This window comes from Lithobates pipiens, unplaced genomic scaffold, assembly GCF_037356315.1.
Source record: "Lithobates pipiens isolate NorthernLeopardFrog02 unplaced genomic scaffold, aLitPip1_a1.2 Scaffold_30, whole genome shotgun sequence".
Lineage (NCBI taxonomy): Eukaryota > Metazoa > Chordata > Amphibia > Anura > Ranidae > Lithobates > Lithobates pipiens.
Window position 1 is genome coordinate 83,865,356 of NW_027507791.1, and position 25,572 is coordinate 83,890,927.

The 25,572-nt window shown below is 41.7% G+C and overlaps 1 protein-coding gene across 1 annotated transcript in view; it reads left to right on the forward strand.

Annotated features, from left to right (window-relative positions):
- Nucleotides 1-17,384: 17,384 nt before the first annotated feature.
- LOC143943032 (transmembrane protein 151B) overlaps nt 17,385-25,572 on the forward strand; it is a 145,793-nt gene continuing 137,605 nt past the window's right edge. Inside the window, exon 1 of the mRNA XM_077464520.1 lies at nt 17,385-17,531. Within this exon, the coding sequence (XP_077320646.1) occupies nt 17,421-17,531 (111 nt within the window). The 5' untranslated portion in view covers nt 17,385-17,420. The remainder of the gene's footprint in view (nt 17,532-25,572) is intronic.

Sequence of the window (25,572 nt, forward strand, 5' to 3'; positions counted from 1 at the left end):
ATCTTGTTGGTCCTTTTGTTTTTATCTATTTTTATTTTTGAAATCCAAAGCAAAATGTCTGGATTTTGAAATGATGTGCCCCTTTTCCTTGTAAGTACAGTGGCATAAGCAGAAGAATACTTTGGATTTATTGGACATCTCTGCATGACCGCAGGGTATTGTTATCATTTATTATGTTATGACATCAGGAAAATAATGTCAGATGGAAACTAAGGACTCATGTTATCAAGCTAAAACTAACGAGAAATGTATAATATTGCCAGGAAAAAAGTTGTCTTTTTGAAACATGAAACTGGAGTTCTTGTTTGTACCTATTTGTACAGTTGTAATATATTTATGCAAGCTGGACCCAGTAATGAAGGGTTCACCCCGATATATCAGAGCTGTAGCTTTATGAAAAGGTGCTATTAGACAAAGTTAGATAATATTTTGGTCAAATATTTAATTTTTAATGGTCCTGTCAGGGCTGGGCTCAGCCCTTCCTTCACTGAGCTGGCCGCTCAGCTGTCGGCTAATATCCAACTCCCATCTCTCTCCACAGTTACCCAGCTGTTGTTGATTCTGCTCATCAGTCCTGCTTACTTAAAGCCATTTAGCTCACTTGATCTCTCCCTTCACCTTGGTCACCTCACAAGAAACCATCTCCTGCGTTCATGTTTAAAGACTGGCTTTGCTGACATCCCTTCTGGCTCCTTATCCTGCTTGCTGTTCCTCTACTTGGATCCCTGGCCTGGTTGATTACACGATCTGGTTACTGAACTCGGCTTGACTGATTACCCAATCTGGTTACTGAACTCTGGCTTGGCTGACTACCCCATCCAGTTACTGGACTCTAACTATGCTTTGACTATGCTTACTCTATTTAAATTTTTATTTTTATTAATAAACAAGTGTAATTTTACTGTACTTCTGTCTCCGTCTGGTTCATGGTTTCTGACAGGTCCCACATTCTGCACAGAAAATATACAGCTAACTAAATAGTTGTCTAATGAAAGGTTTAAAATATGAATTTGTTTTGTTTGTTTATGTACAAATCTAGTAATGAAAAAATGTGTACATTTGAATCCAGCCACCTTATTGCCTCTATTGGAGGAGGCTGGAGACAAAAGAAAACCACATATGTTAAATTGATGATGCAGGAATCAGCTGCTGTGAGCCCAGTGCAGGACCCACTCCCCGAAGACCCAGATATTTTTTTTTTTGTAGATTTGATCCCAGCTTTATACTGAGGATGGCAATACACCCAGAAGGAGACTCTGTACTCTTAGTCATTGGATCCTTTTTCCCCAGCTCAATAAGCAGAGCTCCATGTTTTAGCAAAGTTTGTGAGCTATAAAAAGAGTATATATTTATATAGATAGTCGAGATATAGAGAGCTTTTGGTTCCATTTGAAGGGCCAGAAGTTTGTTTTTTACTTCGGCAGGTAAACTAATCAAGCAAGTTAATTTGATTGGTTGTTTTCAGCCTTCCAGGTTCTTGCTGAGGTAGCCATACTAACATTAAAATTCACACATGGAAGCAGACCAGGTGACTAAGGATGCTGCATTACAGCCCTGGACACTTCCTGGGTCTGTACAACTCACAGATTCCACCCTAGTCCTGGCCCAGTATAGCTGGGATTAATAATTCAACTTTAAGGACCCCAGAATGAGAAGAACAAGTGGTCCACAGGAGGCAACTTCTTATGAAACAGGACTTTGGAAAAATGTGATCTTTTATGTCTGCCAGTCACTCTTTCCCTCCAGCCTGAAAGATGGACCGTGTCATCAGTCACAAGCAGTTATGGCTGCCTTAGTAAATGAGCACGGGATAGAGCCATTGTTCTCCACAGTTGTTTTTTTATAACATACCACTTCTTGTTTTACCTGTTACCAAATGTGTTACCAAAAGCTGAACATCCTTTCCAGATATTACAAAAAGATATATCCAGATCCCCAAGTCAGGATCTTAACCACTTGAGGACCGCCGTATTGCCATTGTACGTCAGCACAATGGCACAGGCAGGCATAATCACGTACATCTACGTGATTGCCTTCCAGCGGGTGGGGGGTCCGATCGGACCCCCTCCCGCTGGTTACGGCGGTCCGATTCGGTCCAGGAGCGCTCCGTGATGAGGGGATGGCCGTTGGTTTTCGGCCACCCCCTCTGGATCGCTCCTGGCCAATGAGAAGCTTCCTCCCCTGTGTATTGTTTACACAGGAAGGAGGAAGTGATGTCATTCTCCTCGGGGCGGTCTTTTTGACCGGACTACGAGGAGAACAGTAAAAGTAAGTGTGCACCAACACTACACTGACATGTAGGTACACACAGGCACACAAACCCCCCCCGATCCCCCCCCCGATCGCCCCCCGATCGCCCCCCGATCCCCCCCCGCCCCCCCTCCCCCCCCCAGTCACAGTGTCACTGATTGCATTGATCATTTCTTTACTGATCAATGCATTCAGTGTCAGTTGTGACAGTAAAAACTGTCAGGACAGTTAGTGTTAGGTCCAGGGTAGCCCCCTATCACCCCCCAATAAAGATTTAACCCCCTGATTGCCCCTAGAGTTAACCCTTTCACCCCCTTTTGCCAGTGTCACTAAGCGATCATTTTTCTGATCGCTGCATGTGTCGCTAGTGTCGCTAGGTAGCTAGTTATTTTTTTAGGTTCACCGCCAGGTTTTTATAGCGCTAGGTACCCCGATATACTACCCAATAATGTTTTTAACCCCCTGATTGCCGCTAGTTAACCCTTTCACCCCCTTTTGCCAGTGTCACTAAGCGATCGTTTTTCTGATCGCTGCATTAGTGTCGCTACAGTCGCTAGGTAGCTAGTTATTTTTTTAGGTTCACCGCCAGGTTTTTATAGCGCTAGGTACCCCGATATACTACCCAATAATGTTTTTAACCCCCTGATTGCCGCTAGTTAACCCTTTCACCCCCTTTTGCCAGTGTCACTAAGCGATCATTTTTCTGATCGCTGCATGTGTCGCTAGGTAGCTAGTTATTTTTTTAGGTTCACCGCCAGGTTTTTATATCGCTAGGTACCCCGATATACTACCCAATAATGGTTTTAACCCCCTGATTGCCGCTAGTTAACCCTTTCACCCCCTTTTGCCAGTGTCACTAAGCGATCGTTTTTCTGATCGCTGCATTAGTGTCGCTACAGTCGCTAGGTAGCTAGTTATTTTTTTAGGTTCACCGCCAGGTTTTTATAGCGCTAGGTACCCCGATATACTACCCAATAATGGTTTTAACCCCCTGATTTCCGCTAGTTAACCCTTTCACCCCCTTTTGCCAGTGTCACTAAGCGATAATTTTTCTGAACGCTGCATCAGTGTCGCTAGTGTCGCTAGGTAGCTAGTTATTTTTTTAGGTTCACCGCCAGGTTTTTATAGCGCTAGGTACCCCGATATACTACCCAATAATGGTTTTAACCCCCTGATTGCTGCTAGTTAACCCTTTCACCCCCTTTCACCAGCGATCACAGTATAAGTGTCACTGGTGACGCTGGTTAGCCAGTTAGTTATTTAGGTTCCCCGTCAGGTTTTTATATAGCGCCAGGGACCCCCATATACTACCTAATAAAAATTTGAACCCCCTGATTGCCCCTAGTTAACCCTTTCACCACTGATCACCGTATAAGTGTTACGGGTGACTCTGGTTAGTTTGTTTTTTATAGCATTTTATATTCAAATCCGGAAGGCAGTGCTTGGTTTTCGGGGTCCCGTACGTGGCTAGGCTCCCAAAAAGTCCCCCACATGTGGTATCCCCGTACTCGGGAGAAGCAGCAGAATTTATTTTGGGGTGTAATTTGACTTCTGCACATAGCATGTGTGAGCAATATATCATTTAGTGACAACTTTGTGCAAAAAAAAAAAAAAGTTTGTAATATTCCCGCAACTTTTGGCAAAATATAAAATATTCCATGGACTCAACATGCCTCTCAGTAAATAGCTTGGGGTGTCTACTTTCCAAAATGGGGTCATTTGGGGGGGTTTTGTGCTATTTTGGCATTTTATGGCCTTCGAAACTGTGATAGGTAGTGAGGAGTTAAATCAAAAATTTGCACCCTTAGAAATCCTGAAGGTGGTGATTGGTTTTCGGGGTGCCGTGCGCGACTAGACTCCCAAAAAGTCCCACACATGTGGTATCCCCGTACTCGGGAGAAGCAGCAGAATGTATTTTGGGGTGTCATTTCACATATGCCCATAGCATGTGTGAGCAATATATCATTTAGTGACAACTTGGTGCAAAAAAAAAAAAGTTTGTAATATTCCCGCAACTTGTGGCAAAATATAAAATATTCTATGGACTCAACATGCCTCTCAGTAAATAGCTTGGGGTGTCTACTTTCCAAAATGGGGTCATTTTGGGGGGTTTTGTGCTATTTTGGCATTTTATGGCCTTCGAAACTGTGATAGGTAGTGAGGAGTTAAATCAAAAATTTGCACCCTTAGAAATCCTGAAGGTGGTGATTGGTTTTCGGGGTGCCGTGCGCGACTAGACTCCCAAAAAGTCCCACACACGTGGTATCGCCATACTCGGGAGAAGTAGCGGAATATATTTTGGGGTGCAATTCCACATATAACCATGGCATGTGTGAGCAATATATCATTTAGTGACAACTTTTTGTAAAAAAAATTTTTTTTTTGTCATTATTCAATCCCTTAGGACAAAAAAAATAAATATTCAATGGGCTCAACATACCCATCAGCAATTTCCTTGGGGTGTCTACTTTCCAAAATGGGGTCATTTGGGGGGGATTTGTACTGCCCTGCCATTTTAGCACCTCAAGAAATGAGATCGGCAGTCATAAATTAAAAGCTGTGTAAATTCCAGAAAATGTACTCTAGTTTGTAGACGCTATAACTTTTGCGCAAACCAAAAAATATACGCTTATTGACATTTTTTTTACTAAAGACATGTGGCTAAATAAATTTTGCCCTCAATGTATGACTAAAATTTAGTTTATTCGATTTTTCTTATAACAAAAAGAAGAAAATATCTTTTTTTTTCAAAATTTTCGCTCTTTTTCCATTTATATCGCAAAAAAAAAAAATCGCAGAGGCAATCAAATACCATCAAAAGAAAGCTCTATTTGTGGGAAGAAAAGGACGCAAATTTCGTTTGGGTGCAATATTGCATGACCGCGCAATTACCAGTTAAAGCAGCGCAGTGCGAAATTGCAAAAAGACCTCTGGTCCTTAAGGTGTTTATTGGTCCGGAGCTGAAGTGGTTAAGAGTATTAATTTTGTCTGTATGGACATGTTTTCTGGCAGTCCAATGGCAAATGCTACTGCAAAGGCCACAGTAAAAAGTGTTATCAGAAGCAGTTTGATTGTGAGTACAGAGTGCAGAATCTACAGAGAGTAAGGAAATCGTTTTCATAGGAGAGTCCTTACTAGAAATTTAGAGGTTTTATTTTTACACTCCCTACTCTCTACAATGTAGCGGAAAAAGTAGAGTAAGAAACTAGAAAACTTTTTCCTGAATGTTTTCTTATATTTTATCAAGTCCCTAAGGGGATGTTGGACTCTCTCCCTATGGGATTTGGTTTGGAAATGTGTTACTTATATTTTGTCTCAGCAGCTGAAGTTCTCCATTTGGATCTCACAGAGAATGTTGCTGATATTTTAGGATTTTTGACAAATTCATTTATGTGTTTTCTCCCCCAATTCCAGATTCTAACCTGTGGATTATTAAGAGACATTTATATATAAAGACATGCTTGGAGAATCAATACAGCATCTATTTTGTGTACAGATGTAGAAAATGTGAAGGAAAAGTCACCTGAATCCACAGCAGACACTGCAAAAATTACTGAAATCTCTGTGTTTGATTTGTTTCCTCCTTGGAATCACAGTCTAGGGTATATGAAAAGTAGTTTAGCCATTTAGCCATGTTGAAGTCATATTCCTCTCTTGTACATCTTCCATTTTATGTAGAATTGTCTGTGTTTACATATGCTGATAAGTCAGCATTCCAACAATTAAGCTAGAATGCCATTCTGGCCACAGGAGTGTACAGCCAGTAGTGTGTAAATATGTCAATCAATATCAATAATTTTTCACAATGAAAAGTAATTTTTTTATGAAAAAAGCTGCTCAGCTATTATATTCTCCACAATGGAGTTTTGCCTCTTTGGCCAGGACTACCTTCACCTATGCGTGTGGCAGTACCAGGTTAAAGGTGATAGCAGGTATGGTTAGTGATCAAAATATTGATCAAAAGAGAGGAGACTGTAAAGGCAATTTGTAAGTTCTGTATATAATTGTATTCTATTTTATATGTATTGTACACTGCCCTCACTGTGCACACGGCACTAATAATGTTTTCATTACATGTTTGCATTCTTTCGAGACCTGATTAGAATTAGTCTGCCTATGTTACGCCCATTGTTACCATAAACGTACAATTGTAAAATTAATGTGATACCTATGTAATCATGTGTGTAAAAACCTTCAATTGTGTCATAATAAAGCAGAACAGTTATTTGGAAAGATGCAGAGTGTATCTTTTGTGTCTATTCCCTACTGCAGTAGTTATTATTAATTTGGAACCACTAATGAGGATAGGAGTTGCCTATCTATAAATTTCCATGTCAATACAAAAGAGGAATGAGGCTAGTGTCTGGTGGTGGGTTTATATGGCTGCATACACTGAGTCATATGACACAGGAGCAGCCAATCAGGCTGGATAAGTAATTGGCAGTGGGAGGAGGTCAATAAGACCCATTCTGCTTTGCAATTTTACGTTGTGGAACACCATACTAAAATTTTTCAACAATTTTTAGACACAGCTTTTAACACATTGGTGAACCTCTGCCATCTTTATTTCTCAGACACTGATGCTCTAATGTTATTGACCTGTTGTCAATTAACCTAATTAATTGCAAAATGTTCTTCTAATACCACGTACACATGATCGGACTATCCGGCAGACTTAATCCGGTTGACAAACCGCCGGACTTTGCAGCTGAGGTCCGCCAAACTTTCCGAATGAGCGGACCTGCCCACACATGACCAGACTTTTCCAGTGGGCTAGGTCTGGCGGACAACCCGGTGGACTATGGCTGGAGTCCACCAGGCTTTTGAAATGAACGGACTTGCCCACACACGGAGAAAAGTTTGTTCATTTTGAACTCCAGGTAGCCGGGAATAGTGAAGGAAGTCAATGTCGCCGCCTCCATTGGCGAGATTGACACTTCGCTGGCCCTGTCACCTGGTATGGATTTAAAGGGGGACCCCAAGCCGAAAAAACGACGTGGGGGTCCCCCCAAAGTCCATATCAGACCCTTATCCAAGCAAGCAGCCCGGTCGGTCAGGAAAGAGGGTGGGGAAGAGCGAGCGCCCCCCTCCTGAGCCGTACCAGGCCGCGTGCCCTCAACATGGGGGGTGCTTTGGGGAAGGGGGGCACTGCGGCCCCCCCACCCCAAAGCACCTTGTCCCCATGTTGATGAGGACAAGGGCCTCTTCCCGACAACCCTGGCCATTGGTTGTCGGGGTCTGCGGGTGGGGGCTTATCGGAATCCGGGAGCCCCCTTTAATAAGGGGGCCCCCAGATACCGGCCCCCCCACCCTTTGTGAATGAGTATGGGGTACGATGTTCTCCTACCCATTCACCTGGTAAAAAAAAGTGTAAATAAAAAAACAACACAAGTTTTTAAAATAATTTATTAGACAGCTCCAGTGGTCTTCTTCCGTCTTGGGGGGTCTTTTTGCCAGACTCCTTTGCTATCTTCTGCTGCCGCCGTCCGGGGGTCTTCTTCCGACCACGGGGTCTTGTCCTGCTTTTCTGGGGTCTTGTCCCGCTCTTCTGGGGTCTTGTCCCCTTCTTCTGCCGGGCCTCCGCTATCTTCTTATAGCTCTTTTACTAGCGTTGGCCCGGTCTTCTGTCGCCGCCACCATCTTCTCTTCTTCTCTTCTTCCTTGCGATGTTGACACAACGCTCTCTCTGGCCGCAAAGGCAGGGGCGACTTATATAGGGACAAGGGGCGGGGTCACCGGGTGATGTTACATGGTGACCCCGCCCCATATGATGTCACAGTCCCCTCCAGGGGACTGTGACATCATAAGGGGGCGGGACAAGACCCCGAAGTCGGAAGAAGACCCTCGGACGGCGGCGGCGATGACGAAGAAAAAAGCCGGGCTCTTCCGCTAGTATTGCATTTCCAGTTTCAAGAAGCTTTTTCCCCCTCTATGGCTATGCTCACTTCTCCACTGTATACAGTATATATTTATCACTCATGCTGTACTAAAAACATGTCTGTCTTTGTTCATCTCCATTATGAGGTAGATTATTGGGACTAGTAGTTCACACAATAAAGATAAGGATGCTTGTGCTTCCTTTTGCAGCCCACGGGTAGTGATAAGAACAGTGCATTTCTAGCAATATCAACAGTTATCTTCTGTACTTCATGAAAATTCAAGAATTTGTTACCTCCAACATTTTATATTCCTGATATGTGTCTGCTACACTATGCACTTGTATGACAAAGTATCCTGTTCTCTTTGCATTGCTTCCTTTGTTTGAATACCTGGTGTTCCTGACAGTCACCCTGTTTTCCTATTTAAAACTGACCACACTAGGCACAGGGTGTTCAGGTTTCTGGTTGTGCTGGGAACTCAACCTGCTCTCCTCCAATGATCAGACTTGTGTTGACATGACCCCCCAACCCTCCAATCCTGCACAGCCATTCACTGGGAAGACCAGTGTGCTTCTATTTCTCCTCCCCTAGCTCTATGATCTCCTTATGCAGCTGAGAACAGAAGGTATGTGATCACTTATATGCCCTGTACATACGGTCAGACATTCCGACGACAAAATCCGTCTGATTTTTTCTGATGGATTTTGTCCCAAACTTGTCTTGCATACACACAGTCGCACAAAGTTGTCGGAAAATCCAATCGTTCAGAATGAGGTGACGTATAACACGTACGACAGGACTATAAAAAGGCCAGTAGCCAATAGCTTTCGTCTCGTCATTTGTTCTGAGCATGTGTGGCACTTTGTGCGTCGGAATTTGTCCACGCACGATTGGAATTTTGTTGTCGGAAAATTTTAGATCCAGATCTCAAACTTTGTGTGTCAGAAATTCCAACGGAAAAAGTCAGATGGAGCGCACACACTATGGGAATTTCCGACAACACAGTCTGATTGCACATTTTCCATCGGAAAGTCCAACCATGTGTACAGGGCAATAAAGTAGGGGAAAAAAAGGTATTTTTTTTTATGTTTATCCACAATGTTTTGCCTTTCATTAATATTTTACACGGAATGGGTTGTTTTACAAGGTGAAAGTTTACATATACTTTAAAAGTAATGCAGCAGCCACTTCTAAAGATTGGTAAACTAAATATATTACATTTCTATTTTTAGATTTCAATACACTTTAATTTTACCTTTCCGATTGACTCCAAAGCATTTCACAGAAAATATGACATATATCAGATATCTTTATTTTCACTGGAATTTCAGAGAAATAAAGTTTGCTCATTCCTAGTTAGTTGAAGTGAAGATCACCCCAAGATCCGATACCATTCTACTTTATAGATCATATATTGTGCAGTATCAGACCTTTTTTTAAATCAGTAATGAGAAGATAAAGAATATTTCATGGGCTGTGTGAGAATTAGGCTGGACATAAGTTTTACAATTTACGTCCTTTTTTCCCACACATAGAACTTTCTTTCTATACATTTTGCTATTATAAATATCCCACAAAAATATATAAAAAAACATTTTTTTTCCTCAGTTTAGGCCGATACGTATTCTTCTACATATTTTTGGTAAAAAAAAAATCACAATAAGCGATTATTGATTGGGTTGCACAAAAGTTATAGCATTTACAAAATTGGGGATAGTTTTACGGCATTTTTATTAATATTTTTTTTTTACTAGTAATGGCGGCAATCAGCGATTTTTATCATGACTGCGACATTTTGGCGGACACATCGGCCATTTTTGACACATTTTTGGGACCATTGTCATTTATACAGCAATCAGTGCCATACAAATGCACTGTGTAAATGACACTGGCAGTGAAGGGGTTAACCACTAGGTGGCAGTGTAGGGGTTGTGTGTCCTAGGGGCATGTTTCGAACTGTGGAGGGGCTAGGCTGTCTATGACATGCCAATGATCTCTGCTCCGATCACACGGAGCAGAGATCAGTGACACTGTCACTAGGCAGAATGGGAAGATTCTTGTTTACATTAGCATCTCCCTGTTCTTCCTCGCCGTGAGACAATCACGGGTATCCCCACGGATCAGATTCACGGAGGTTCCAATCAGCGCTGGCACGGTGGCAAATTTCAAGGGACGTACTTGTACGCCCATTTGCCTCTCCGTGCCATTCTGCCGATGTACATTGGCGTGCGCCGGTCGGCATGTGGTTAAAGGATAAGTTTACCTTTTGAAAAAAATAAAATAAATGCACATTTTTTTGCAGGTAAGAAAAACACTACTATATACTCAGTCTGCCATTCTTAAGGAATATCTCCATACTTTGGGTTTCCTCCGTTTCTATCCTCAACGGACAATGAGGAGTTGGCGTTTCCCATCACTCAATACAAAGTACTGAATGGCAGGGTATGGAGACAGGATGTGCACCAGGACCCGATGGATTTCCGATTCTCTATGATCGCCTCTTCTCCACACACCTCATCTCGTTCAGGCCTCTAATGCTTTATAGGAGAGCGTGTCCCTATCTAAAGCAACATTGCAAGCTCATATTACACTGCTCCCTAATGAGGGCAAGTATGGCACAGATTGTGCAAACTATCGCCCCATTTCTTTATTAAACATAGATCTTAAGATTTTAACAAAAGTATTGGCTAATCATCTCCTCCTTTTTATCCCCTCGCTAATCCACAATGATTAAGTGGGTTTCATCCATGCCAGGGAAGCAAGGGGTAGAGCACAGAATTTGAACATTTCGCCTGCTCCAAGGATATCCTAACTGCTAATTTTAGCGGATGTGAAGAAGGCCTACGATCACGTCAACTGGGCCTTTTTGAAGCAGTTTTTATGACAAACTGGTCTTGGACCCAACATGTCCACCTGGAGCGATGCCATATATTCCCATCCCACAGCAGCAGTTAGAGCCAATAAATTATTATCGTTTGAATTTTCCCTGTGTAACAGAATGGGGCAGGGATGCCTACTTTCTCCCCTTATTTTTGTATTGGTTTTGGAGCCATTGTTGTATCGGATATGAAACAATCCAGATATTCGAGATCTTCAAAGTTTGAACACTCACCATAAAGTAGCAACTTACTCCTATGATTTGCTCTTTTTTGTTACTAGTGCAGTCACAACTATCCTTAACCTTTTTCAGGAATTGCATGCCTACGCCAAAGGCTCAAATTATAAGAATAGCAAAATGGAATAGTTCCCCTAAGGTTTTTTTTTTAGCAGTGTAATACATAAATGAAAAAAGATGGAAATATAATAAAATCTTTTATTGTACAAAGAATGGGATACAGGCTATTAATGTATTTTAAAAATATGAGCTCTGGTTACAGGCATGTCTGAAGAATATTCCATCAATGCCAGAGAATAATAATGATAATGTAAAGTGCATTTGTAACAAAACAGTGAAAAAAATTGAAAAACTAAAGGGTGAAAATGAATAAAGTGATGAATTCAAAATTCAGAAGAAATACAAGTACTTTGACCAATGTAGTGAATTATTTGTGACCAGTGGTTGTAATCTTGGTGCCATACTGGCATTATAAGAATAATGCGCACAAGTCTCAAGCAGTGAATATCAATCTTTCTTTGGAGACCAAACGTTGGCTCCAGGTCAACTTCTCATTTGTGTGGGCCCATAAGAAGATTGAATAATTAGGTATCAATCTGACCCCTTCCATCACAGAGATAATCCTGGCTAGACCTGAAACAGTGGCACCAACAAACATTAACCACTTGCTGTCGGCAGACCATCATATGACGGCCTTGAATTTGCGGTGGTATATCTGAATGATGCCTGAGGCTACAGGCATCATTCAGATATCGATGTTTTCAGCCAGCGATTCCCTACACCATAAGAATGATCATAGTGGCTTTTCCACTGCTTGATCGTTCTTACGGGCAGCGAAAGGGGACGCCCCCCTCCCACCGCCCTCCGGTGCTTCTACTGACTCACCACAGCAATCGGTGAGTCGGACAGAGGATCCACTAGCCCCGGATGTTAATCATAGAGATTTCTGGTGGACCAGATGGTTGCCGGAGTCTCTATGATTGTCGGAGGCCGGGGCGATGTTATGATGTCACACCCGGCCTCTGCATTAAAAAAAACGGCGTCCGGAACCCAGGAACGTTTTTTTGGTAAGCGTAACTTCATCTATCATTATGCAAAAAAATTGTGCTAACTTTACTGTTTTTTTTTAAAGCATGAAACAGTTTTAAAAAAAAAAAAAAAAAAAAAATACTGCGCGAGATAAAAAGTTGCAATGACCGCCATTGTATTCTCTAGGGTCTCTGCTAAAAAAAACATATATAATGTTTGGAGGTTCTATGTAATTTTATAGCAAAAAAATGATGATATTTACATGTAGGAGCGAAGTGTCAGAATTGGACTGGATGCGAAGTGGGTTGGGAGAAATAGTATTGTGAAAATGACAGTTCTTCCTAAGCTATTGTAGCTCCTACAGACCCTTACAGTGGCTATACCAATCATTAATTTCTATGGGCAACGAAGGCAGAATTTTTAAACTTCTTTTGGGAACAAAGAGCAAAACAAATTACTTACCGACTATTGGCACTACCGAAGGAGAAAGGGGGTATTGGTTTTCCTGACCCCTTCAAATACTATTATGCTATTTACATGTCCCACATGCTAGACTAGGTCAAACATGCTATTGAGAAGAGTTGGGTAGGTCTCGAACAGGATATGTTTCCCCTACCATTGCAGTCCCTCCAATGGCAGTTTTTGTCTTTATGAAATAAAATCACATCCTTTGATAGGTGTTACTTTGGCAGCCCTCATAAAGGTGGTACGTCTTGGGGCCACTTCCCAGACCTACACTCATATATCTCCTGTAATTGGTGCCCGATAATTTGTTCTAGGTTAGTTTGACACTAAATTTAAGCCTTTTCTTTTATCAAATCAGTTCAGGATTGAACATTTCTTACAAGCGGGTCATTGGCAGTCTCTCCTGTAAATTCAAGATGTGTTTCTCCTGCACTGGACTACTGGAGAGCTATGCAAATTCACCATTTCTTATCTACCATTCCAGTGTGGAAAGTATTCTTGGCCCTGATTTCTCAGTTTGAGCTTCACGGCTTGGACACCTCACCACTTCGCCGCATGTTATCAATTTCATATCCTACAGTAAACGAACCCCGAAGGATCATGTCCCACCTATTCTACTGATATAACAAAGAGACCGAAATAAGACCTTCACAGCCAAGCAGAGAAATCCTCCATCTCTAGCTGAATTCAGGACTCAACAAATTGTTGAATCGATGGTACAGGACCCCGCCTCTTTTGCATTAATTCTATCTATTGGCTTCCCCTCTGTGTTGCCATTGTCATCAGGACACTGGCACCATACACTACATTTTTTAGTTGTGCCCTCCAATACATCTGTTCTGGGAAGACATTAGCAAACTGATCTTTAAATGAACTAACTTTGATATTTAAAGGAAACTATTGCACTTAGCGCAAAGTAAAATATATGTTGGCCTGCTGCAGCTTATGTAACCCAGACACTGGGCCATCAGCAAATCCTAAACAAAAAATAGTGCACTATCCCTTTAAATCCTATAGCCAATAATCATATCAATCCTGAACTAAATTAACCTATAGACTCAAAGTGAAAAAAGCATGAAAAACAAGTATGCAAATTGAACAATGTATAAACCACACTACATTGTGCAACAAAACAATAGTGCGCATCAAGCAATAAATACATTAAAAATATGCAAATAAATTCAATTGATGATCAAGAAAAATTTAAAAATGCATAAGCATCTCCTAATTCAAAAGATCCTTTTATGAATAGGTGCTTAGTGCTGAAAAAAGTCCTTAAAAGTGCTGAAGTGCTCAAAAGTGGTCCTTTAGAAAAAGATGGATGCTTACCAAACAGTGTTGATCCTGAATTACAGGGATCAAAAGAGCATGATATCCATCTCTAGATGAAAAGCTCCCATACAAAACCAAATCATGACAACATGCTTCTTCCATAGAATGCGGTGGGCTATTGAAAACCGGTGTTCTGGCAGATAGTGTCCTGCCATCATATAGTGTCCACCCCGTACTGCGCCGTGAGTGGAGGTGGTAGCCGCCCCATCCAAGCGGACATAGGGTTGTGAAAATTAGAGGGCCCCTCGCTGGCGAGCTTAGCTCGCCACGCTTCGGGCTCGACCTTGCTGCACTTGGCTCTTTTATATTCCTACTCTATGTCCACTTGGATGGTGGGGATAGAACCTGGACTCACGGCGCAGGCGCCGTTCATCCTCGGCTATTTCGGAATCTGTGTGTGCTATGTACTGCGCATACGCAGTACACAGCAGACACTATCCGATGGGGGACCATATATGATAGGACACCGGCTCTTATATCATCATAAAATTGCTTTTCATAAGCGAACACAATGAAGGCAAGCAGGGAAAAAAACATAGTGCTGTAAAGCCAGATATTCTTTATTTTAAAATTGAGAATGCACTTCCGGGTGGAGTGTGTGTGATGTCATCACATGCCGGCAGCTGGTGTGTTTTAATCTTGATGCCATTTTTATACTGCCTAATTGTAAGTGTATTCTCAATTCTCATGAGCTGGTTTTCAATAACCCACCGCATTTTACTGAAGCACATTGCGATGATTTGGTTTTGTATGGGAGCTTCTCATCTAGAGATAGATTTCATGCTCTTTTGATCCCTGTAATTCAGGATCAACACTGTTTGGTAAGTGGCCCTCTTCTTTCTTTCCAAAGGTTATTATTGAGAATTTTCAGTAGAAAAAGCAAAACTCAACTGGTAAATTGACTAAACATAAAGTACATTAGTTGTGCATCAGAATAAAAAAAAAAATCTTAACATAAAAAAAACAACATATGTTCAATATGCACAGAACTCATGAAGGTCCAGACTAGTACACAACAAAAATATTCCCTCTCCTGTCCACTCATATTTAATTAATCTCTGCTTAGCTTGTCACATGGGGAGGAGCTGTGGTGTACTGAAAAATAATCAACCCCTCTACTAGGGCACCCATCTTTTTCTAAAGGACCACCTTTGAGCACTTCAAGCTCAAGGAAAGCAGCTTTCTCTGGGGGCACTCTCAGAGCTCCTCTGTGCAAAACAACTGCACAGAGCAGGTAAGTATGAGATGTTTGTGATTTTTACAAAGAAAACTCAAAGTTTTAATACCACTTTAATATGCACTGTCCGGAGGAAAGAAGGAAAAAGGGAGACATGAATGAATATATCAAGGGGGTGAATAAAGTTCAGGAGGGCAGTTTTTTCAATATGAAGCCAAAATCAAGAATACGGTGACATGACCTCAAACTAAATGGAGTAAAGTTCAAAACTAATCTTAGAAAATATTATTTACTGGGAGTGTAGTGCATGGTTGAAATAAACTTCCAGCAGAGGTATTGAGCCAGTCAACAGTAAATGGCTTCAAACATGCTTGGGGCAAACATAGAGCTATACTCGGACAAAAAAGTTGATAAAAAACAGGCAGGCTCAATCAACCACTCAGTCTTTTTTCTGCCATCACTTTTCTACAGTTAATTTACAGGAAACTGTGAATGAAAGCCCCACACGGAGCCCCACACAGCTGCGCTTTTTTTTTAAATTCTGACAGCGGGTGCTTGGAGAAGATCCCAGAACCACTGTCACAGGTTGGGGCAGGATCAAGGGAGAGAGGCTGCAGATGCAGAACATGTTATGCGTTCCACCGTAAAAATGGGTGGAACATGTCCCAAAGGTTAAGTTACATTTTAAACCAATTCCATTACAATATGTACAATTTTACCAAAACAAAAATCCCATTCACAGTTAGAACTTTGTTTGTTCCATCCTGCTCCATCAAATGTTTTCTACATTACTATCAACAATGAATGCTGATTTAACCAGTAGAGAATTCAACATAAATTTATGAATACAATTCTCCTGGTGAATTGCTAGCTTTATTTCTCAAACTGTTAGATAAAATGGTTGAAAAAAATCGAATCTACTACAAAACACATTTTTGAATGTTGCATTATTAGACCAACAGAAGTGTTTGTGTCATTTCTTCTCTTCCACACATCTACAACAGCGTACACAGTAATTAAATGCAAGGACTGTTTTTTCCCAGTAGATATATGTACCAAGGCATGTTCTTCATCTCACCTTCAAAGCTCGACACCTCTTTGTACTTCCTGATATCACTGCTCTGATCTCCAATTATGCCCTTGGTTGGTTTTAGCACTTTAAAGAAAAATGTCTGCTATCCCCATCCCTTCCCATTATCTCCGCTGACCTGACATTAAACATTTCTCCCTGCCTGTGACCTGCCTGTAGGAAGCACAGCACTGCCAACGTTTAATTCCCACCTGCAACTCCCAACTGGATTTTCTCCTTGCCGTTACACCATCATAGCCATAAATAGAACAAGACTGGAATAATTGGTGAGTACTATTGCAGACCAGAAAAGTCTGAGCCTTTAGCATCAATGCAAGAAAAAGACAATCTGTCTCTGGAAGACTGATGATGGTGATTAAGAGGACCAAGGTACCTAGAGCACTACGAGTGCCCTTAGAGTGCACCTGAAAAATGGCTTGCAGGATTAAATGGACCATACAGTGCAGCAGATCTATTTGTGATGGGGAGGGCTCTGCATCTGGAGGTGTATGCATCTGAAGTCATTGATGGTGCAGCATGTTTTGTTCCATCAGGTAAACACTAACTGCTGAAAGACAATGATGGGCTGTAGTGAGCCTGTGTGTGTGTTCTGATACCTCCAGCTCTGTGATTTATTGCTGAGGAAGAAACAAGGGGTGTGCACACAACTAAGACATCAAAAGGAGAAAAAAAGAAAGCTGGCGTTTATCCTGTCACATCTCCAGGGAGCCAAGATCATTTAGCCAGCTGCTGCATTTTTTTTTAAGTTTCCTTCAGCCCTGCAATAAGGTGCCAACCACTTTGCCCACTCTGCCATTTCTGGTCCTGCAGATAAGGTGACCCTTGCATCTCCAGTGGAGGGCTTTTAGCTGTCTCCTTCCTTTCTCCAACATATGGGCTGCAGATAAGGGTGAAGCAGAGAGGAGAGAGGATCTATAGCTCTTTCTTAATGTACAAGACTGAAGAACTGCATTAGAGATGGGGTGCAGCCTGCAGATTTGCCTGGGTGCTGCATGCTCCAAGTGATGATGCTTTCTTGTTTTTGGGCCGATCGGACTTCCAGACACTGCAGCAGGGTGACCTGGAAAAATAGCATGGCAAAGGATGTCTGCTGAAGTGGAAAGTGAAGCGGCTGCTGAAAACCAAGCCGATACCCCTGGTGAAAACACTACTACTACTACTACTACTACTCCAGAAGTGGATGTGAGAGAAGAGGTGAGCATTGAAGGTCATCTGTTCTACTGTCAAATACTACTAGTACAAACAAAGCATAACTAAAACTTCATCTGTACTTGTTTATGTATGCATCCATAGCCAGTCTACCCATATATGCATTATTTTCTCAAGGCTATAGGGCTTATTTCATATGCATTGATGTTCATCAACCCATAGCAACCAATCAGATCAGCGTTTCATCAGTTTAGTAATACAAAAACATTGTTTTTTAATCAACGTTTGCAGCTGTTGGTTGCTTCACTTTGTACATTACTGTTATTAAAGGCCAGTGTCACAGGTGTCATAATTTTTATATGACGTGTGTTATATTACAGCTCTGTACATTGCATACACCAATAGGACAACCGTGCAAAAGAGAAGCCATGAGAAGTAACCAAGGCGACCAATCATAAATCAGATTTCAGCACTCAGCAGAGGATAATGAACAGGCTAAAGAATGCCGGTTCTTAAAATGTTGCCCTACAGCACTGTTGTTTTTTTAATTAAGCCAAATAGTTGGGGTGATTTACTAAAGGAGTTTAGAAAATGCACACAATAAATTGTGTAAATAGTTGCTTTATAATCCAATTACGTGCAGATGAAATAAGTAAACAAGAATTTGCTTTTCATATGATTGGATAATTAAAGTGAATATTTACCCCTGTTATTGTGTGCATTTTCTTAACTCCTTTAGTAAATCATTCTTAACGTGTTCCATTCATTTTCAGCATCAGAGCAGCTGTGTGTGTTAGGAATTTGTCAGCCTGCAGCCGAGCAGGGGTTAAGCTGCTGGTAGTAAAGTGCCCAGGCTGCAGTGCTTAGCATCCTTCTTCTGCTGCTGCTGTGTACACTGCCCTGCTGATGAGAGATGCGGGAAACCAATGTGCTGCTATGAGATAAGGCAGACATCTAGGGAATACTACAGAGCAGCAAATTGCAGAGGCTCCCAGCCCAACAATCAAGAAGGACATGTTCAATGCAGAGCCTTGCAGGTCATATTATATTCCTGCAGGCTGCCCACCCTTATGTGCCAAACGCGGCACTCTGGGAGAAAGGCTGAGCGAAGTGTAACGACAACAATACTTATTTCTTTGTCAATGCTGCATTGAACGCTTTGCAGGCATAAAGCTGAAAACACTGCAGTTCCCTCTCCCTCGTATGCTCAGGCACTCATTGGGATTGCTGGGATACTTGCTGCTAACTGTGCTGTAATGGAAAGAGTTAAGCAATATGCTGGCTCGGTGAAGGCGTCATAATAGTAAATTGGTATTTAAATCAAATTTGAGGAGTTAAAGGCCAACTCCAACCAAAACTGATATTTCACTTTGAAGTAGGACCCAACAAGTTAATTCACCAGATAGGTTTTTATTCCTTAGGCTTCTCCGGTGTAGTTTTTGTCTAAACTGCCACAAGGAAAGAGGCACTCTCTTTCAGCTAGGTTCATACTTTGTACAATATTGTCTTTGAGAAGCTGGTAGACATGCATAATCCAAAATATCATGCAGAAATTAGTGAATGACTGGACTCTGATAAAACCAACTTGATTATTGTATTATATCCATAGAAACAATACAAAGCGGAGAAAGATTACTAATGCTTTTCACACTATAGAGCACTTACCCCTAGACCAACTAAATAACTAAAATATACGTTGTGGAATTAAAGTGATATTAAACCCTCTGTTTCTAAGCACTTTTAGCAGCTGAATATGCAGCTTCTTCATCTTATAATCCTTGCCTATGTTGCAGTTTAATTTGGTACCATAATCACTGCCCAGGTTTCCAGTAGCAGAGTGGCTCCTTTCTCTTGCAGCACCCTATGGAGCCACCCTTGCATGCAGGGACTACAGTTGTGCCTCCTTACACTGCGTGTATCAATAGAAACACACAGCCCCATAGCTTAGGATGGTAAGGCACTCCCTGCTCCTCCCTTTTCTTCCCACCTGGGTTGAGACTGTACTTTAGGACCCATTCACATGGGCTGCCTGATCAGGTCCGCCTGTCAGTTTTTCCGACTCTCCAGACTGTTCTATGGAGCGGCAGATGTCAGCATACACATGTCATCCTAATAAGAGAAAAGGAGCTTGTCTCCCGAAATGCGTCAGTTTTCCAACAGCAGAGATTTGTCATACCTGACACTGGAGTTGTGTACAATATGAGTTTTACCTTCTCATGTTTTTGAGTTTGTTTTTGGCGTTTTTTCAATAAATATTTATTGGTGTCGAAGGTAATGCCCTAGGTGTTTGCAACCTCCTTTTTTTTCTTTACAGTATAGTGATATGGAGTTTCCCCACTGAAGGAGAGCAGCACTGCTAGAAGAACCTTAAAGTGATTGTAAAGGTTACTTAAAAAAGATAAAAATAAAAATAACAAACATGTTATACTTGCCTGCTCTGCACAAGGGTTTGCACAGAGCAGCCCAGATCCTCTTCTTCTGAGGTTTCCCGGCGGCGCTCCTGGCTCCTCCTCTTCATCGGGTGCCCCCACGGTGAGCTGCTTTCCATGGGAGCACCTGTGCTGGCCCACTCATAAGTCCCGCTCCTGCGCCCATTGACACAGACAGCAGGACTATGCCCCACCCCCTCGCTCCTGTGTCCCTGAATTTGATTGACAGCAATGGCACCTGCTGCTCTCAATCTATCCATTGAGGACAGAGACATTGGCTAGAGTCACTGGGCTCATGCACATCACTGGTACAGATTGGCTCAGGTAAGAAAAAGGGGATGGGCTCTGGGGGGCAGCTGCAGCACAGAAGGTTTTTCACCTTAATACATAGAACGCATTAGGTGAAAAATCTGGAGACTTTACAACCCTTTAACCTCTTTAATGGTATTCCTGAGTGTGGCTCGGGTGAATTTTCATTACCAAAAGCGGAACCCCGAGCCACACTCGGAATTGCATCGCAGGATCCAGGAAAAGTTACTTACCTTGCCCCCAGGATTCTACGATGTCTCCCCGCTGTGTGTGCGGGGACGGAGCACGGCACCAAATTCAAAAAGTTAAAAACACAATGCACATACAGTACACTGTAATCTTACAGATTACATTACTCTATCACATTATTTCACATCATTTTAGTGGTTTGTCCAGTGCCCTGCATGCAGTTTTATATTAAATATACTGTTCTTTCTGCCTGGAAACTGGAGATTGTCCATAGAAACCTAGAGTGTCCCTTTACATCAAAAGCAGTTTTACACTAAAAAGTAATGACAGTGACAATTCTGCAACTCAGCAAATTTCAGTGTTTTTTACTTGATTACATTATTGAATAATTTTTATTATTATTATATTATTATTTGTTAGAATTATTTATTTATTATATTATAATTTATGATTTTGTGTTTCAAACTTTATCATACCCGGATGTCTACTAGACTCTTGTTTGGACAGATTTAAGTGTGTTATTCCTAAGAATTACAGGCCTACAATATAAAACGCCAAATTTCCATGCAAAACATTGTACCAGTTTGAGCATCAAAAATCTGAAATAATCATACCGCCAGGGAGGTTAAGTATCGGAGTGACCGCTGAGGTCTGATTGACTTTGGACACATGTCATCTGCCTACTCAGCGGGGATCAATGGAGAGATCCCCAGCTGAGCAAGCAGATTCCGCTTGGCGGAGGTGCCCCTCTTAAAGGGGCCTTAAAACAGAATCAGACTCTCAGGGGTTGATTTACTGAAGCCAAATAGACTGTGCACTTTGTACAGTGCAGTTGCGCTCTGCAAGAGCAATTGCTCCAGTGCTTAGTAAATGAGTAGCTCTGCTGGCTTCCATCATCTAATCATGTGCAAGCAAAAATGCTGTTTTTCTATTTTACTTGCATGTGATTGGGTATTCTTTGTAAAGTGACGCTTTACCTCATTTACTAAGATCTGGGAACAACTGCACTTGCAGAGTGCAATTGCACTTTGCAAAGTGCACAGCCTAGTTCCCTTTGTTAAATCAATCGCGTGTGTTTGCCAAGATATCCATACTTCAGTAGCGCTAGTCATTGAAAGAAGGTTGCAAGAAAGAATAAAGCTTGGCCACAGATATTACAATCTGATTGCACTTTAACCCCAAAGCCTACCATACACATTACAACCTCAGTGTAAAATCTCCTTTAAATCTACCAAAAAGCATAGAAGGTTAAAGTCTGTCTGACTGGATACAGATTAAATGGCAGGCTTTCAAATCATATGTTTTCTATAAATGTGGTACAATCACACAATAACATATATGACTGCTATATATTTACCAACAACTATGTAGTACAGGGTCCAACCAAAACTGATTGTACAGAAATTGTAATGTGTAGCAGAATGGTCCTACACAGGACAGGTGGGGAAAGATATGCCATTGTCACCAAGATCACATATCCATCAGGTCTAGCATGATCTTTTTCACAATATTGTTACATAGTTAGTAAGGTTGAATAAAGACACCAGTCCATCCAGTTCAACCTAAGTGAGTGTTTACAATTTCCCCTATCCCTGTACATTGCACACTCACATCAGTCCCTACCCTCAAGGAGCCCACAATCCAAGGTCCCCATTCATATACTAGGGCCAATTGTGGACAGAAGTCAATTAACCTACCTGCATGTCTTTGGATTGTGGGAGGAAACCAGGGTGCCTGGAGGAAACCCACATAGGCAAAGGGAGAACATGCAAGCTCCAAGCAGGTAGTGTCCTGGTTGGGATTCGAACCAGTGACACTATTTTACTGCTAGGTGAGAGTGCTAACCACTACACCACTGTGCCGCCCATGGCTTGGAGAAAGTATATTCAGTAAATAGGTATACCCATTTATAATGCAATAAGGGAACAATCTCCCAATGATTAACCCACTGGAAGATCCCAGTGTGTAGTAAAAAGTGTGTCCTGTGCCCTTAAGTACTTATTGCATTTAAATGAAGCCATACACTGCCCACTTGCCTCAAGCAATGCTTATATTGTTTTAGGCTGTTTATTTTGGCTTGACTGTTGTATAACAGATATGAATCATTCCAACCCCCCAATTTACCCTATTTTTCCCACCAATAACTTGAGACAACACCGGGTTGGAGTAACAAAGGCCGTAGCGGCCTACTTTATTTAAATAACAAATAAATCCAATAAAATTCTGTATGAAATATAAAACTTCTGTTATAAACCACTATCTGGCATTGGTCTGTGCAGGCACTTTTTGTAAACCTCTGAAACAAATAACCAACTGGCACTGCGGTCCCTCTCCAAGTGTAATATTAGGCCTCAAGCCGACAAGCAGGCTCAGAGACAAACACCGTCTGCAGTGCCCCATAACACTTTCCGTCTAACCTTAGTTGTCCAGAAACCACCATCAGGACCCATTCATCGATAGTTCCTGAACTTTTTCTGCCATATCTCCTTCCCCTACACAGACCAACACCCGCCTCTGCCACGACGTCCACAACCATGTGCAATGAAACACTGTGAGGCAAAATTCTAGGGACACTATATGGCCAAAAGCTGGTGGACACCCTTTAGTTGCACAAAGTCAAGCCCACAACAAATTTCTTGCATTTTGTGTGGAGGAACTCACATGGCCTGCCCAGAGCCTCAACCTCAAACCTTCTGAATACCTATGCAATATATTGGAACACCAGTATTAAAACAGGTCTTCTCATTCAACATCAGCACCTGACCTCCTATACGTTTTTTCTGCTGATCGGGTACAAATTCCCACAGACACACTCCAGGATCTAGTGGAAAGCCTGCCCAGAAGAGTAGAGGCTTTTAAAGTTCCAAGGAGGGGTTAGCTCCATGTTAATGATCATGGTTTTGGAATAAGATATCCAAGAAAGTCATACTGTATAGGTGTGATGCACAGCCATCCACAAACTTTGGGCCATAAAGTGTATTATCATATGTGCGAAGAAAATGGGTTCAAAAAGGAAGGGAGAACTTACATGAATAAAAAGTTTATCATGTCAAATGTATGTTATCATACACTCCTGGCAAATGTATTGTAAAACAGGAGAGTGAGTATTTCTAACATATATTGATCACCTATGCAGGTAAAGGTCTCTAAACATCAAACTTTTCTTGTTTCTACAAGGGAAGTTAAACACACATTAGTTTCTACTCAAAGCCCAATTCCATGAAAAATAAATATCGTCCCTTACAGTGGGTATGCCCCTGCACTACAAGGGTTAAATATTCCTGGAAGTCTAGGAGTAAACAATTATTACTTATCATGATCCTCCAGGTCCCTACCAGCCTTGCTTTTTCTAAGGTCCAAATATAGACTGTTCTTCAGTGTAATCAAGACCAATGTAGGGTCCACAGTGCTGCACTGGACGTAACTGGCTCCTCCTGACTGCAGAAACTTTTCTTCCAGCATGGAGGAGCCTTTCCCTGGAGTTCAGCCTTAAAGTGCAGGTACAGCCTATCTTCTTTTAGATTTGGGTAGAGGCTTAATACCTTGGTCATTTTTTTTTTTTTGCTGTCTGTGTACTATTGGGTAGATTTCCCTTCACTTCCTGCCGCAGGGACACAACAGGAAGTGAGAACAGATCTCTAAAAAAGTGAGCAGGTTGTCCAATTTTTACAGTTGTTTCCATGATGAGGGTAAATCTTGGTGAAACCTATATCTTCTGTTTTCTGGTGACAACTCTAAAATGTTGGATTTCCCATTATGTTCTGTCTTCTGACAGTGGTTGCCAGAACAACTAGAAAGGATGATTTTTTCCCCATTGGGGCAGCAGACAGTAGTTAAGCCTGACAGGTGATCTAAAACTTCCCTGATATATCAAAAACAAAAAGAATAAAAAGGTTTGGACCATATTTTCCCTTTAATACTTTCCTTCCAGCCCTAAGTACCTACTGACAAAACAATGATATCTGCATCTCCTGCTTGCCAGCTGTCATCTTTACCTCTGTCATGGCATGGCCATATTAGGCCACAAATCTTTAGTGCCTACTTTGTTTCTTCTTTTTACAGTGATAATATCGATTAGTGCCTTGCCCTACAGTTTTTTTTTATTGTACTAAAGAAAATACAGAGGCTATTGCTACATACCGGTAGTTGCATTGGTCTTATGGCAGTGGTCCCACAGAGATGGCATATGCCATCTCTGTGGGACCACTGTAGAAGAGGAGGGATCACTGCTTTCTTCTGGGTCCCATTGCACCAATGTCACCACCCCATCTCTCCACCTCATCCTGTCAGACAAAGCCTTGCATTCAGTGAAAAAAATGCAGTAGATCCCTCCTAGCAACATTGTATCCCCCAGCAACATTGTATCCCCCATCAGCAACAATAGACCCCTGCAAAAATAAATCCCCTCCCGCAACAATAGATCCCCCAGCAGCCAATATCAACAGACCCTGCAGCACACCCCCAATAACCCTTCACATTGCATACACTTAGTGCTGGAGGTGCCGGAATTGCATTCCTCTCCGTTCCTGCTGAAAAAAAAAGAAGCTTGATCAGAAAGTTCATTAAGCTCCCCCTTCTTCCTTCCGGGCATAAAGACCCACTTAAAGGGGTGCCAAGGCTGGGAAGTGATAATTGAAAAATGAGTAAAACGTTGAATATTTTCCCCAAGGCCAATATAGTTATTTCCAGATCCTATACAAGCAAAACTGAAACAGATCAACAATCTGTAATAATGCTAACATGGATCATTTGTGAGCACTGCTTTAAACGATGGTGTTTGTCAAAGAGATGGACTGGAAAAGAAGTTGGTCTCATCTTATATCAATAATGAAATGCAATAACAAAATATAGGTGGTTACGAATCTCACGCTGCTCAGTACCATCACATCTGTTTCCATGACAATAGAATTTACAAATAGGGGGGATTGTAAACTTGGGCTGTCCATTAAAGCTGCCCGGAAAAACAGCAGCAGGTCAGCAAAGGATTCCATTAAAATCAGGAAAAAACGCTAACAGAGTTTTCTGCATTACCTGTAGATTTATTCATTGACTCTCTTATTTATGTCTTCTATCTTTAGATTCATGTCTTGACTCTCTTGATTAGTTTATCGTGTTATCCCTCTCTGCAACTGAACATTCACTTCAATGATAATATTATC